General features: G+C 37.0%; 1 protein-coding gene across 2 annotated transcripts in view; it reads left to right on the top strand.

Annotated features, from left to right (window-relative positions):
• COPS4 (COP9 signalosome subunit 4) overlaps positions 1-15,501 on the top strand; it is a 40,915-nt gene that overhangs the window by 4,985 nt on the left and 20,429 nt on the right. For both annotated transcript variants that reach the window (XM_025998175.2, XM_025998176.2), the window contains exons 2-4: positions 12,110-12,189; positions 14,332-14,483; positions 15,051-15,154. In XM_025998175.2, the coding sequence (XP_025853960.1) occupies positions 12,110-12,189; positions 14,332-14,483; positions 15,051-15,154 (336 nt within the window). The remainder of the gene's footprint in view (positions 1-12,109; positions 12,190-14,331; positions 14,484-15,050; positions 15,155-15,501) is intronic.

The following is a 15,501-nucleotide window of genomic DNA, read 5'->3' as shown; positions in this document are numbered from 1 at the left end:
CATCTGTCAATGGACATCTGTTGTTTTTTTTTTTTTTTGGCTATTGTGGACATTGCTGCTGTAAACATTGGGGTACATGTATCTCTTTGAATCACTATTTTTGTGTCCTTTGGGTAAATACCTTGTAGTACAGTTGCTGGGTTGTAGGATAGTTCTAGTTTTAACTTTTTGAGGAACCTTCATACTATTTTCCATAGTGTCTGCACCAGGTTGCATTCCCAATTCCCCTTTCTTGGCATCCTCACCAACATTTATTGTTTCCTGTGTTGTTAATTTTAGCCATTCTGAGCTGTGTGAAGTGGTATCTCATTGCGGTTTTGGTTTGTAAGGAAATTATTTCTCTGTCCTAAATATTATTGTGTTTAATTTTCTGAAACTTATTTATGATGTGTCTATGTGTATTTGTTTTTATATTTCTCTGTCAGTTGACTTTTACTATGAAATAAACCACTCTAAGACTTAGTGGATTAAAACAACAATCATTTGCTTTGCTTATAATTATGTTGGTTCGCTGGGCCCAGTTGGATGGTTCTCACCATGTAGAGTGGAGAACTACATGGATTCCACATGGTCTCCTACATGTGTCTGTAGTCAGATGCAGGTCAAATAGGCGCCACTGCTTTGGCATCTTGGTGGGGGCAGTGGAGGTGACTGGGCTACATATTTCATTGTCCACTAGTTTAGCCTGATCCTTATTCATGTGGCCACAGCAGGGTTCCAAGAGAAAAAGACATATACAAGACCTCATATGGCACCTGGGTAGCTCAGTCAATTAAGTGTCTACCTTAGGCTCAGGTCATGATCTCAGGGTCCTAGAATTGAGCTCCACATCAGGTTCCCTGCTCACTGGGAAGTCTGCTTCTCTCTCTCTCTCTCATGAATGCTCTGTCTCTCAAATAAATAAATAAAATCTTAAAAAAAAAAAAAAGACCTCGAGGTCTGTCTAGGTTCAGAATAGGCACTTCACTTCTATCAAATTCTATTAATCAAAACAAGCCCTGATCAAACGGTGGGAAAAGAAACTCTACATCTTGTTGTAAAGAGCTACAGAGTCACATTGCAAGGGGCATAGATACAGAAGGTGAAAGAGTTGTATTTTTTTAAATTTTGTTTTGGTTTTATATGTAAATACTGCATTATCCTAGTTGTGCTTCACTGCATTTGTTTAATTGGATGTTTTAGATTTTTTCATTGTCCTGAGATGTTTCAGCCATATATTTTCAAATGTAGCCTGTGTTCCATTCTGTTTTCTTCTCTAGGATTCCAGTGAAACCTCTGTTAGGCCCTCTTACTGTGGTCTCTGTGTCTCTTACCCTGTCTTCTGTACTTAGCACTTCAGTGCTTTATTCTGGACAGGTTTTTCTGTCCTGCCTCCTTAGTTTATCAGTTTTTCAAATGCATTTAATTTACTGTTAAGAAGTTCATTGAGTAAGCTTGGCTATAGTATTTTTTAGTGGTTCTTTTTTCTTTTCTTTCTCGTTTTAATATATATTTTAAAATGTTTATTTCAAGTAGGCTCCATGCCCAACGTGGGGCTTGAACTTATGACCCTGAGATCAAAAGTTGCATGCTCTACCAACTGAGCCAGCCAGCTGCCCCAGTGGTTCTTTATTCAAATGATACTTTTTATGGTTCTCAGTTTCTTGCTAAAGCTTTATTTTTATTTATTGATTGATTTATTTTTAAAGATTTTATTTATTCATGGAAGACACAGAGAAAGAGGCAGAAACATAAGCAGAGGGAGAAGCAGGCTCCCCATGGGGAGCCCAGTGTGGGACTCGATCCCAGGAGGGAGATGCTCAACCACTGAGCCACCCAGATGTCCCTCTTGCAGAAACTTTAAAGCCTGGATTTATCTCTATTAACCTGATAAGTATAATTGTACTTATTATACAATTGTACAGTCTTTTTGATAGTCTCCTGTATCTGGAGTCCTTGCTTGTTTCTATTACCTGTTGCTTTTGTTGATCCTAGTTCATATTATCGTGTGGGTTGTAATCTTTGTCGGGCAAGTTATTTAAAAACATACTTTTAGGGACATTTGGAGGCCTAGGATATAATCTTCCCTGGAGGATTTTCATTTCCTTCTGCCAGTCACCTGAGGGTGCTAGCTCTCTAGGATCAAGGCTTCAGAATTTTTTGGTTTACCTAGATGATCCTTAAAATAGAAATTGTAATCTAATTTCCAAAGTGGTACTGATTGCTCTCTTGGCAAAGCATGGATCTCAGATTCCTTTTCTTCTAGCTCTGTAGTTGGCTAGAAATTGCAACTTGCTTCAGTGTTTCCAGCAGATTGGTAGAATGCCCTGAGGCAGAGCCCACCCCAAGTGCCACTCTGTCTTTCAGGTGTCTTTCCACAGTCAGCAGATGCTTTTAGGCGGAAGCTCTTTGCACTCTTATTCTCTCCTATTTTCTCTTTGTTGTTAGGATTTTATGCTATTAATTTTTTTTTTTTTTTGCATTTCTTTCAGCTTTTTATGTTTTTGTTTTGAGGTAGAGTTGGTCCGATCATCTAATTCATTATTACTGTAGGTGAAAGATCTATTAATACATACCTATTCTACTCATTCTGATTCTAAATAGTGACCGTGATCCATTTTCATGTGGGTATGTTTTATTTGCCTTTAGATTTAAATGCCAGGAAATCAGGATCAACATAGTGAACTTTAGTTCATAGATAAATGGATGTTCAATAAATATTTGTTGATGATGATAAAAAGATAGGGCAGATGCAAGCACCATAATTAAATTTATTTTCCTCTGTAGTTTTTTTTTTTTTTTTTAAGTAGGCTCCATGCCCAATGTAGAGCCCAACTTGGGCCTTGGACTTACAACCATGAGATCAAGATCTGAGCTAAAACCAAGAGTCGGATGCTTAATTGACTGAGCCACCCAGGTGCCCACCTCCCTAATGTTTTTTAAGGAAAAAATATTTAGTGCTTGTCACTTACTTTCCATTTTTTCTATCGAGTGCTCAGTAAAAAGATGTTTTATCCCTGGAGCCTTCTCTGGCTAATCTAACCCCTTTGGGTTTTACTCTGTTATGAATCAAAGTATTATCTCTTCTTTTTTTTTTAAGATTTTATTTATTTATTCATGAGACAGAGAGAGAGGCAGAGACACAAGCCAGACGGAGAAGCAGGCTCCCTGCAAGGAGCCTGATGTAGGACTCCATCCCAGGACCCTGAGATCACACACACCCTGAGCCGAAGGCTCAACCACTCAACCACCCAGGTGTCCCAAAGTATTACCTCTTCATTTGTCATCTCTCTCTTTTTAAATTGTTTTTACTTTTTATTAAGATAAAAGATATATGTGGATATATATAGACCTGTATGTTTTAAAGTACATTGCATTTAGTACATTATTCTTAAGAGTAGAGCCCAATACATTTTCTCACATACATACATATCTAACAACTATCCAGGTCAAGCTGGGTAATATTTCCAGCATGCCCAGAGGTTCCCTCATGCCCCTTCCCAGTAACTGCCTCCAATACAACCACTGTTCTACTTCTGTCCCCATGAATTGGGTTTGCTTGTTTTTGAAATGCACATAAATGGAACCATTCAGTGTATACCCTTTTGTGTCTGTCCTTTTTCACTCAACATAACATCTGTGAGATGCATTCATGCATGAACCATTCCTTATTGATTTGTAGAATTCCATTTAACTAGTGAGCCTTGCTTTCTTATTGATGAGCATTAAAACTTTTTCTAGTGTAGAGCTATTATGGATAAAGCTACTATAAAAATTTTTGTTTATCTTTTTGTGGACATAGACATTCAGTTCTCTTGGATATATATCCAAGAGTGGAATATTTGGGTTATAGAGTACACATGTTTAGTTTTAGTAAATACTGCCAGTGGTTTTCCAGAGTGTAGATCACTTTACACTCTCATCAGGTATAGATGAGGTTAGTTCCCCTACATCCTCATCAGGACTCAGGTTTGTTAGTGTTTTTTATATCACTCATTCTAGTGGAAGTATAATGGTATCTACTTGTGCTTGTAATTTGCATTAACCTAATGAGTATTGAGGTTGGGTACCTTTTAATATGCTTATTGGGCATTTGGATATTATCTGTAGTCAAGTGCCTATTTAAGCATTTTGTCTGATTTTTAATTGGGTTGTTCATCTTTTGTTGATTTATAGGAGTTTTAAATATATTCTAGATAAGAGATTTTTTTTTTTTCCAGATACTTGGACTGCAAGTATCTTTTCTATCTGTGGCTTGCATGTTTCACTTTTTTTTTTAAAAGGCTTTTTATCGAATAGGTTACAGAAGAGGCTTAATCAAAAAGACCAAAGCCGTGGCATCATCAGAGTCTTCTGATTCTTCTTTCTGTGCTTCTGCTTTCTTCTCCTCAGCTGGGACAGCAGTGGTGGAGGGAGCAGGACCTCCTGTTGATACAGCACCAGCTGCTGGGGTGGGTCCACCAACTCCTTCATTGCAGATGAGGCTCCTAATGTTGACATTGGCCAGGGCCTTTGCAACAAGCCTGACCAGAGAGGTTCAACATTTATACCTGCTGGTTTACATACATTTATTTATTTATTTATTTATTTATTTATTTATTTATTTTATATTATTGGACTTCGATTTGCCAGCATATAGTATAACACCCAGTGCTCATGCCATCAAGTGCCCCCCTCAGTCCCGTCACCCAGTCACCCCATCCCTCCGCCCACCTCCGCTTCTACTACCCCTTGTTCATTTCCCAGAGTTAGGAGTCTCTCATGTTCTGTCACCCTCTCTCATATTTCCCGCTCATTTTCTCTCCTTTCCCCTTTAATCCCTTTCACTATTTTTTATATTCCCCCTATGAGTGAAACCATATAATGTTTGTCCTTCTCTGGTTGACTTACTTCACTCAAAATAATACCCTCCATTTCCAACCACAGTGAAGCTAATGGTGGGTATTTGTCATTTCTGATGGCTGAGTAATAATATTCCATTGTATATATAGACCACATCTTCTTTATCCATTCATCTTCCAATGGACACCGAGGCTCCTTCCACAGTTTGGCTATTGTGGACATTCCTGCTATGAACATTGGGGTACAGGTGTCTCAGTTTTTCACTACATCTGTATCTTTGGGGTAAATCCCCGGCAGTGCAATTGCTGGGTCATAGGGTGGTTCTCTTTTAACTCTTTATGGAATCTCCACACGGTTTTCCAGAGTGGCTGTACCAGTTCACATTCCCACCAACAGTGCAAGAGATTCCCCTTTCTCCACATCCTCTCCAACATTTGTTGTTTGCTGTCTTGTTAATTTTCACCATTCTCACTGGTGTGAGGTGGTATCTCATTGTGGTTTTGATTTGTATTTCCCTGATGGCAAGTGATGTGGAGCCATGTCTATGTCTTCTTTGATGAAATTTCTGTTCATGTCTTTTGCCCATTTCATGATTGGTTTGTTTGTTTCTTTGCTGTTGAGTATAATAAGTTCTTTATAGATGTTGGATATTAGCCCTTTATCTGATATGTCATTTGCAAATATCTTCTCCCATTTTGTAGGTTGTCTTAGCTTTGCTGACTGTTTCTTTTGCTGTGCAGAAGCTTTTTATCTTGATTAAGTCCCAATAGTTCATTTTTGCTTTTGTTTCCCTTGCCTTCATAGATGTATCTTGCAAAAAGTTGCTGTGGCCAAGTTCCAAAAGGGTATTGCCTGTGTTCTTCTCTAGGATTTGATGGATTCTTGCTCTCACACTTAGATCTTTCAACCATTTTTAGTTTATCTTTGTGTATGGTGTAAAAGAATGGTCTAGTTTCATTCTTCTGCACGTGGCTGTCTCAATTTTCCCAGCACCATTTAATTGAAGAGACTGTCCTTTTTTCCAGTGGATAGTCTTTCCTGCTTTGTCGAATATTAGTTGACCATAGAGTTGAGGGCCCATTTCTGGGTTCTCTATTCTGTTCCATTGATCTATGTTTCTGTTTTTGTGGCAGTACCACACTGTCTTGATAATCACAGCTTTATAGTACAACTTGAAATCTGGCATTGTGATGCCCCCGGCTCTGGTTTTCTTTTTCAATATTCCCCTGGCTATTCGGGGTCTTTTATGATTCCACATAAATCTTTTTTTTTTTTAATTTTTATTTATTTATGATAGAGAGAGAGAGAGAGGCAGAGACACAGCCAGAGGGAGAAGCAGGCTCCACGCACCGGGAGCCCGACGTGGGATTCGATCCCGGGTCTCCAGGATCGCGCCCTGGGCCAAAGGCAGGCGCCAAACCGCTGCGCTACCCAGGGATCCCTGATTCCACACAAATCTTAAGATGATTTGTTCCAATTCTCTGAAGAAAGTCCAAGGTATTTTGATGCATTGAACGTGTAAATTGCCCTGGGTAGCATTGACATTTTCACAATATTAATTCTTCCAAACCATGAGCATGGAATATTTTTCCATCTCTTTGTGTCTTCCTCAATTTCTTTCAGAAGTGTTCTGTAGTTTTTAGGGTATAGATCCTTTACCTCTTTGGTTAGGTTTATTCCTAGGTATCTTATGCTTTTGGGTGCAATTGTAAATGGGATTGACTCCTTAATTTCTCTTTCTTCAGTCTCATTGTTAGTATATAGAAATGCCACTGATCTGGGCATTGGTTTTGTATCCTGCCACATTGCTGAATTGCTGTATGAATTCTAGCAATCTTGGGGTGGAGTCCTTTGGGTTTTCTACGTACAGTATCGTGTCATCTGCGAAGAGGGAAAGTTTGATTTCTTCTTTGCCAATTTGAATACCTTTTATTTCTTTTTGTTGTCTGACTGTTGAGGCTAGGACTTCTAGTATTGTGTTGAATAGCAGTGGTGAGAGTGGACATCCCTGTCGTGTTCCTGATCTTAGGGGAAAGGCTCTCAGTGTCTCCCCATTGAGAATGATATTTGCTGTGGGCTTTTTGTAGATGGCTTTTAAGACGCTGAGGAATGTTCCCTCTATCCCTACAATCTGAAGAATTTTGATCAGGAATGGATGCTGTATTTTGTCAAATGCTTTCTCTGCATCTATTGAGAGGATCATATGGTTCTTGTTTTTTCTCTTGTTGATATGATCTATCCCATTGATTGCTTTACAAGTGTTGAACCAGCCTTGCATCCCAGGGATAAATCCCACTTGGTCATGGTGAATAATCTTCTTAATGTACTGTGGAATCCTATTGGCTGGTATCTTGTTGAGAATTTTTGCATCTGTGTTCATCAGGGATATTGGTCTATAATTCTCCTTTATGGTGGGGTCTTTGTCTGGTTTTGGAATTAAGGTGATGCTGGCCTCATAAAACAAGTTTGGAAATATTTCATTCCTTTTATTTTGTGGAACAGCTTTAGTAGAATAGGTATTGTTTCTTCTTTAAACGTTTGATAGAATTCCCCTGGGAAGACATCTGGCCCTGGACTTTTGTGTCTTGGGAGGTTTTTGATGACTGCTTCAATTTCCTCCCTGGTTATTGGCCTGTTCAGGTTTTCTATTTCTTCCTGTTCCAGTTTTGGTAATTTGTGGTTTTCCAGAAATGCGTCCATTTCTTCTAGATTGCCTAATTTATTGGCGTATAGTTGCTCATAATATATTTTTAAGATTTTATTTATTTATTCATGAGAGAGAGAGGCAGAGACACGGGCAGAGAGAGAAGTAGGCTCCATGCAGGGAGGCCAATGTGGGACTTGATCCCAGGTCTCCAGGATCAGGCCCTGGGCTGATCAGCTAAATTGCTGAGCCACCCGGGCCACCCTCATAATATGTTTTTAAAATCGTTTCTATCTCCTTGGTATTGGTTGTGATCTCTCCTTTTTTATTTGTGATTTTATTAATTTGGGTCTTTTCTTTTTAATAAGGCTGGCTAATGGTTTATCTATCTTATTAATTCTTTCAAAGAACCTATTCCTGGTTTTGTTTATCTGTTCTACAGTTCTTCTGGTCTCTATTTCATGGAGTTCTGCTCAAATCTTTATTAACTCTCTTCTTCTGCTTGGTGTAGGTTTTATTTGCTGTTCTTTCTCCAGTTCCTTTAGCTTGTGTATTTGAGTTTTTTCCAATTTTTTGAGGGATGCTTGTATTGCAATGTATTTCCCTCTTAGGACTGCTTTTGCTGTATCCCAAAGATTTTGAACAGTTGTATCTTCATTTTCATTAGTTTCCATGAATCTTCTTAATTCTTCTCTAATTTACTGGTTGATCCATTCATCCTTTAGCAGGATGCTCTTTAACCTCCACGTGTTTGAGTTTCTTCCAAATTTCTTCTTGTGATTGAGTTCAAGTTTCAAAGCATTATGGTCTGAAAATATGCAGGGGACAATGCCAATCTTTTGGTATCAGTTGAAACCTGATTTGTGACCCAGTATGTGGTCTATTCTGGAGAAAGTTCCATGTGCACTTGAGAAGAATGTGTATTCAGTTGCATTCGGATACAAAGTTCTGTAAATATCTGAAATCCATCTGGTCCAGTGTATCATTTAGAGCTCTTGTTTCTTTGGAGATGTTGTGCTTAGAAGATCTTTCATTTGCAGAAAGTGTCGTGTTGAAGTCCCCTACTACTAGTGTATTATATCTAAGTAGGTCTTTACTTTGGTTATTAATTGATTGATATACTTGGTAGCTCCCATATTAGGGGCATAAATATTCATGATTGTTAGGTCCTCTTGTTGGATAGACCCTTTAAGTATGATATAGTGTCCCTCTTCATCTCTTACTACAGTCTTTGGGATAAACTTTATCTGATATGAGGACTGCTACCCCTGCTTTCTTTTGAGGACCATTTGAATGGTAAACAGTTCTCCAACTTTTTATTTTCGGGCTGGAGGTGTCCTTAGGTCTATAATGAGTCTCTTGGAGACAGCAAATAGATGGGTCTTGCTTTTTTATCCAGTTTGAAACCTTGTGTCTTTTGATGGGATGATTTAGCCCATTCACATTCAGAGTGACTATTGAAAGATATGAATTTAGTGTCATCGTAATACCTATTCAGTCCCTGTTTTGTGGATTATTTCTTTGGGCTTCCTCTTTCTTTTACAGGGTCCCCCTTAATATTTCTTGCAGAGCTGGTTTGTGGTCACATATTCTTTCAGTTTATGCCTATCTTGGAAGCTCTTTATCTCCTTTTCTATTCTGAATGAGAGCCTTGCTGGATAAAGTATTCTTGGCTGCATGTTTTCCTCATGTAGTACCCTGAATATATCCTGCCAGCCCTTTCTGGCCTGCCAGGTCTCTGTGGAGAGGTCTACTGTTAATCTAATATTTCTCCCCATGTAAGTTAGGGATCTCTTGTCTCTTGCTGCTTTAAGGATTTTCTCTTAATCTTTGGAATTTGCAAGTTTCACTATTAGATGTCGAGGTGTTGAATGGTTTTTATTGATTTTGGGGGTGGGGGGATCTCTCTATCTCCTGGATCTGAATGCCTGTTTCCCTCTCCAGTTGATTACTATTGCTTTGTAATAATTTGAAATCAAGGAGTGCGATGCCTCCAACTTTGTTTTTTCTCAAGGTCTTTTATGGTTCCATACAAATTTTAGTATTCTTGATTTCTGTGAAAAATTCCATTGGAATTTTGATAGAGATTTCAGAATCTGTAGATTGCTCTGGGTAGTATGGGCATTTTAACAATATTAATACTTTCAGTCCATGACTGTGGAATATCTTTCCTTTTATTAATGTCTTCAGTCTTTTATCAGTGTCTTATAGTTTTCAGTGTACAGATCCTTCACCTTGGTTAAATTTATTTCCTAGTTATTTTATTCTTTTTGATGTAATTGTAAATAGGGTGTTTTCCTGATAATTTATTCATATATAGAAACACAACAGATTTTTTTTAAAATTTAAGTTCAGTTGAATTAACATGTAGTGTATTATTAGTTTCAGAGGTAGAATTTAGAGATTAATCAGTTACACATAACACTCAGTCTCATTCCATCAAGTACCCTCCTTAATGCCCTTCACCCACCCCATCCTCCTATTCACTTCCCCTCCAGCTACCCTGTTTGTTTTCTATAATTAAAAGTCTCTTGGGGATCCCTGGGTGGCTTAACGGTTTAGCACCTGCCTTCGGCCCAGGGCGTAATCCTGGAGTCCTGGGATTGAGTCACACATCGGGCTCCCTGCATGGAGCCTGCTTCTCCCTCTGCCTGTGTCTCTGCCTCTCTCTCTCTCTCTCTCTCTCTGTGTCTCTTGTGAATAAATAAATAAAATCTTAAAAAAAAGTCTCTCATGGTTTATTTCCCTCTCTGTTTCCATCTTATTTTGTTTTTCCTTCTTTTCCTCTATGTTCATCAGTTTTGTTTATTTATTCTATGTATGAATGAAATCATATGATATTTGTCTTTCTCTGATTTATTTCACTTGGTATAATACCCTCTAGTTCATCCACATTGTTACAAATGGCAAGATTTCATTATTTTTGATGGCTGAGTAATACTCGATTATATATATATATATCCATCTTCTTTATCCATTCTTCTGTTGGTGAACACCTGAGCTCTTTCCATATTTTGGCTGTTAGAAATACAGTAGATTTTTGAGCATTGATTTTGTACCCCACAACTTTACTGAATTCATTTATTAGTTCTAATAGTCATATATTTCTTACATTATTCAGTTTTATTCAGTTCAGTAACTTTTATCATAGTGTAATTTAATATGTGATATTGTTTGATTTTCAATTATTTATTTATTTGAGAGAGAGTGCTTGAGAGAGAGTATGAGCGGGGGGGGGGGGGGGGGAGGGGGAGGGGGAGGGGCAGAGGGAGGCTGAGAAGCAGACTGAGCAGGGAGCTCCACTGGGGCTCAAACCCATAATCCTGAGATCATGACCTGAGCTGAAGGCAGATGCTTAACCCACTGAACCTTAACAGCCCTCCCCCATCCTTTTTAGATTGCTGATTTGAATCTTTTGTGATCGTGAATAATAGAATAGTTTTTAGAAGTGATTGCAAATAAAGAATATATAGGCACTGGCAGCATAAAGAGTATTCTATCAATACATTTGGCTTGGTGGAGCTTATTTTGTACACACTAAGTAACATTCAGTCTCTAATACTTGATTTAACTACCTAGTCAATAGTATCCTTTTTTTAAAAAAAATATTTTATTTATTTATTCCTGAGAGACACACAGAGAGAGAGAGAGATAGGCAGAGACACAGGCAGAGGGAGAAGCAGGCTCCATGCAGGGAGCCCGACATGGGACTCGATCCCAGGTCTCCAGGATCAGGCTAGTCAATACTATCCTATTGTTGGTAACCCTAGTTTCATTAGGTCCACAAGGGAAAAAGTTCTGGGTTACCTCAAATAACATTCTTGTGTGTCTTTGTAATACACAATTGAAGGAAATACAGCTTATTTTTAAGGCATTTGAAAGAAACCTTATTTATTTATTTATTTATTTATTTATTTATTTATTTTTAAAGAGAGAGAAGCAAGCATAAGAGACTTTTTTTTTTTTTAAAGATTCATTTATTTAAGAGAGAGAGAGAGAGCATGAGCAGATGCCTGTGCCCAAGTGTGAGGAGGGGCAGAGGGAGAGAAAGAATCCCAAGCAGACTCCCGCTGAGCATGGAGCTGTCCAGGGCTCAATCCTACAACCCTAAGATTATGACCTGAGCTAAAATCAAGTCAGATGCCCAACCGACTGAGCTACCACTAGGCACCCTGAAAGTTGACTTCTTAGTTTAAATTCAAAACTAAAACTTTTTCAAGAAAAAAATGGTGCCTTAGATCCAATAACTTAGAGTTACAGATTCACTTTCTTGTGGGGGGGCTTGAAAACTTTTTTTTTTTTTAAGTAGACTATGCCCACAACCTGTTTGGGACTTGAGCTCATAACCCGCTAGATCAAGAGTCTCATGCTCTACTGATTAAGTCAGCCAGGTGCCCCCAGGCTTGAAAACTTTTAAAAAATTGTGGTATACTGTAAAGAAAACTAGAAGTGATCCTTTAGCATTACAGATTTAGTGTTTCTTGTGATAGACCAGGAACTTATAACAAAAAAAATCTGTGCTGTACTATAAAGAAAATAATAAATTAGATCAATGTGAAAGAATCCAGGATAAATAGAAATGAATAAACATCAAAGTTAGCCCTAGTGTCCTCTGAACATTATTTTTATTTGGTATTGTTTTAGGTATCGTCAGATCCTGGAAAAAGCCATTCAGTTATCTGGGGCAGAACAACTAGAAGCTTTGAAAGCTTTTGTCGAAGCAAGTAAGTGGAATGAAAATTCCATGTTTGCCTTGTATTATTGAGTTAGGACTTCAAAGCTTGAGCAAGCTTGTTTTATATCAAATTACCAATATAATTTGCATTGAGATTAAATTAAATATACATTGAAATTGATTTTAGAACTTAAACTATTTACCACTTGATTTTTTTTTAATAAGTTGTCTTCAGAGTTACATTACCAATTACCAATTAAGGTTTTGTATAGCTATTGATATAGTAACTGATGAAAGACAATATAGCATAATGGTAAAGAGAATAGTCTAGATTCAGTCTGGTCCGTTGTTTTATTAGTTGTGTGTTCTTGGGTAAGTTATTCCTTTGTGCCTCCATTTCCTTGTCTATAAAATGGGGATATGATAACTACCTGGTAGAGATGTTAAATGAGTTAAATGTGGTTAAATGAGTTAATATACATAATAAAGTGCTTTAATAGTACCTGGCATATAATAAGTGCTACATAAGTGTTAACTGTTGTTAATGTTAACATTCCATTTGAATGGAAACTACAAATTTCTGTTCTTTGTTGTCTTTTTTTTTTTAATTTTTTTTAATTTTTTTTATTTATGATAGTCACAGAGAGAGAGAGAGAGAGAGAGAGAGAGAGGGGCAGAGACATAGGCAGAGGGAGAAGCAGGCTCCATACACCGGGAGCCCGACGTGGGATTCGATCCCGGGTCTTCAGGATCGCGCCCTGGGCCAAAGGCAGGCGCCAAACCGCTGCGCCACCCAGGGATCCCACAAATTTCTGTTCTTCAAGACATTCTCATCTACTTCTTGACTTCAGACATATTCAGTTATCTTGAAAATTACTCAAAATTCAGGCTGGAATTGATACTGAGTTAATATTGATGACACTTGAGAGTGCTTTACAGTCTGTAGTGTGCTTTCACACACATTATCATCATGAGAAGTGCTAGTTTGTGTAGTAATTTCTAACAATTATAAGTGCCTAATGGTACTTACAATGAAACTATTTTCTCAGCTGTATCCAGTATTATCCAAGAATGAATTGTGATTATTATATCATAAACTGATTAGAAGCTTGTTACAGGTTATTGTAAGTTACTGCCTCAAAAAATTGGGGCCTGCAATGTGTGATGAACTGACAGTGACTTCAGAAAGACTGTTAGGAATAGTATTATTGAGAACATTGCATTGTAGTAGCAAAAGAATAGTGATTTTTATTATAAACTTTGATTCCGATGAACCACGAAGAAAAGCCGTCTACTGAAAATCATTTATATCAGCTGAACAGGTTTTGAATCATCATTTATTTTCCCAGTAACTGCCGATTTCAGACTTAATTTATCTGAGCAGTGGTCACAAGCATGATACCTCTTTTAAAATATAGTAATAGTGATAATAATAATGAACATTTGTTGAGTACTTTGTGCAGCGTATTGTTTAAAGTGTTCTATGGATAGTACATTTAAGCTTCACAGCAGCCTTATCCACAATTTACAGACGAGGAAACAGAAGCACAGAGAAATTAAGTTTCTTGTTTGAGGGTATCTGATCAGATGCAGTGGAAGTAGCATGGCTTCAGAGCTTTCATCCTTAATCACAGATAGTAATAAAAACTCATAAATGTTTATAAATAATGTCATTAAATATGTCTATACATCTAGTGCTGACCTCAGTTCTTATTTGTTATATTTTTATTGGAAAAGTACAAGTGGCAGTAACTGTCACTCTTTGCTTTATTTAAATTTCATAAAAACTATGTTTCTTCTTTAACTCCTTTTTGTAACTAGGTGGGATATAAGTACGTAAATAAAAATATAGGTGTTTCCGTTCCTTCCCTTTATAGAAAAATAAGGAAAAATACAATATAAAATTCTCAAATGTAAAACAAAACTTTTCCCCAGTGATTTCAGTTTTTTAGAAAAATTGTGGGATTTTTTACTGTTTTGGTGTAGTCATTATGTAATCAAATAATTCAGCATAAGGAAAACTGATTCTCTAATATAAGATGATATGGGTGTTGAAATCCCTGAATAATACATTGAAAGTTGCATTAATATATATTGTTTTAATATTAATTTTAGGTAAAAATTTATTAGTGAAAAATTATAAATGACTCATGTTTACTTATGTCTTATCTCTTATTTTTTTTTTGACAAGTGGTAAATGAGAATGTCAGTCTCGTGATCTCTCGACAGTTGCTGACTGATTTCTGTACACATCTCCCTAACCTGCCTGATAGCACAGCCAAAGAAATCTATCATTTCACCTTGGAAAAGATCCAGCCTAGAGTCATTTCATTTGAGGAGCAGGTAAAAATCTAGAGCCATGATTTTTGAACATGAGATAGCAGCAGTTTTTTGGAGAGATATTACCATATTTTTAGAGAAGATGATTATCCAGTCTTATTTTTGACAACAGTGTGCCAAACAGCATATTACGATGTAAAAATAAATATTACAGTGTTATAACTCTAGCTGACATTTGCTCAGATATTACAATTTGATTTATGAACCAAATATTACTCTTTAGATAATTTTTAAGAATCAGTAAAATTGTTAATAAGGCTATAAACATAGGAAAACTCCAGCATTATATGTGCAGTTAACTTAAAAGGAAAGTTTAATATTTATACTAAATTCTTGCTATAATCCACATTGCAAGAAATGTGTTTTTTCAGTTCAGTATTTTGATATTCTGTGAATGCAAAATTCATTTAAAAAATAATTGGGGTGGTCTAGTTAAACTTGTACTATTTACATGCCAGCTTAATATGTTAATTGGAAGCATTATCACAATAGATTAACTTAGCGTCCATTTATTTTAATTAGTCACTAATGTCAGTTGAAATAATTTAACATTTCCACCTCTTATTCCAGGTTGCTTCCATAAGACAGCATCTTGCATCCATATATGAGAAAGAGGAAGATTGGAGAAATGCAGCCCAAGTGTTGGTGGGAATTCCTTTGGAAACAGGACAAAAGTATAGTAAATAGTAGATATTGGATGGAGATGTATATAGGCTATGTATCACACTGTTCACTTATATTTTTTTCTCACATTCTAGTGCAAAAAATATCATAAATAATTTAATAAGTACATATATGTTGTAGTAATTAGAAGGTGATAAGTGCTATAGAAAAAAGTAAAGGAAAAGTTGGGGAACAGGTTGTATCATTAAATAGGATGATTGGAGTGGAAGGGTGGTCCAGGTACATCTTCTCAGACACTTGAAGGAAGTAAGGGAATGGCTATAAGCTGAAGGAAGACTATCAGTAGATCCTCTTAGAGAGGATGGCTAACATAAAAGCCCTAAGATGGAAGCATGCC

Source organism: Vulpes vulpes, chromosome 4, assembly GCF_048418805.1.
Source record: "Vulpes vulpes isolate BD-2025 chromosome 4, VulVul3, whole genome shotgun sequence".
NCBI classification, from domain to species: domain Eukaryota; kingdom Metazoa; phylum Chordata; class Mammalia; order Carnivora; family Canidae; genus Vulpes; species Vulpes vulpes.
Note: the sequence above shows the minus strand (reverse complement) of the source record. Positions and strands in the feature narration are given on the sequence as shown.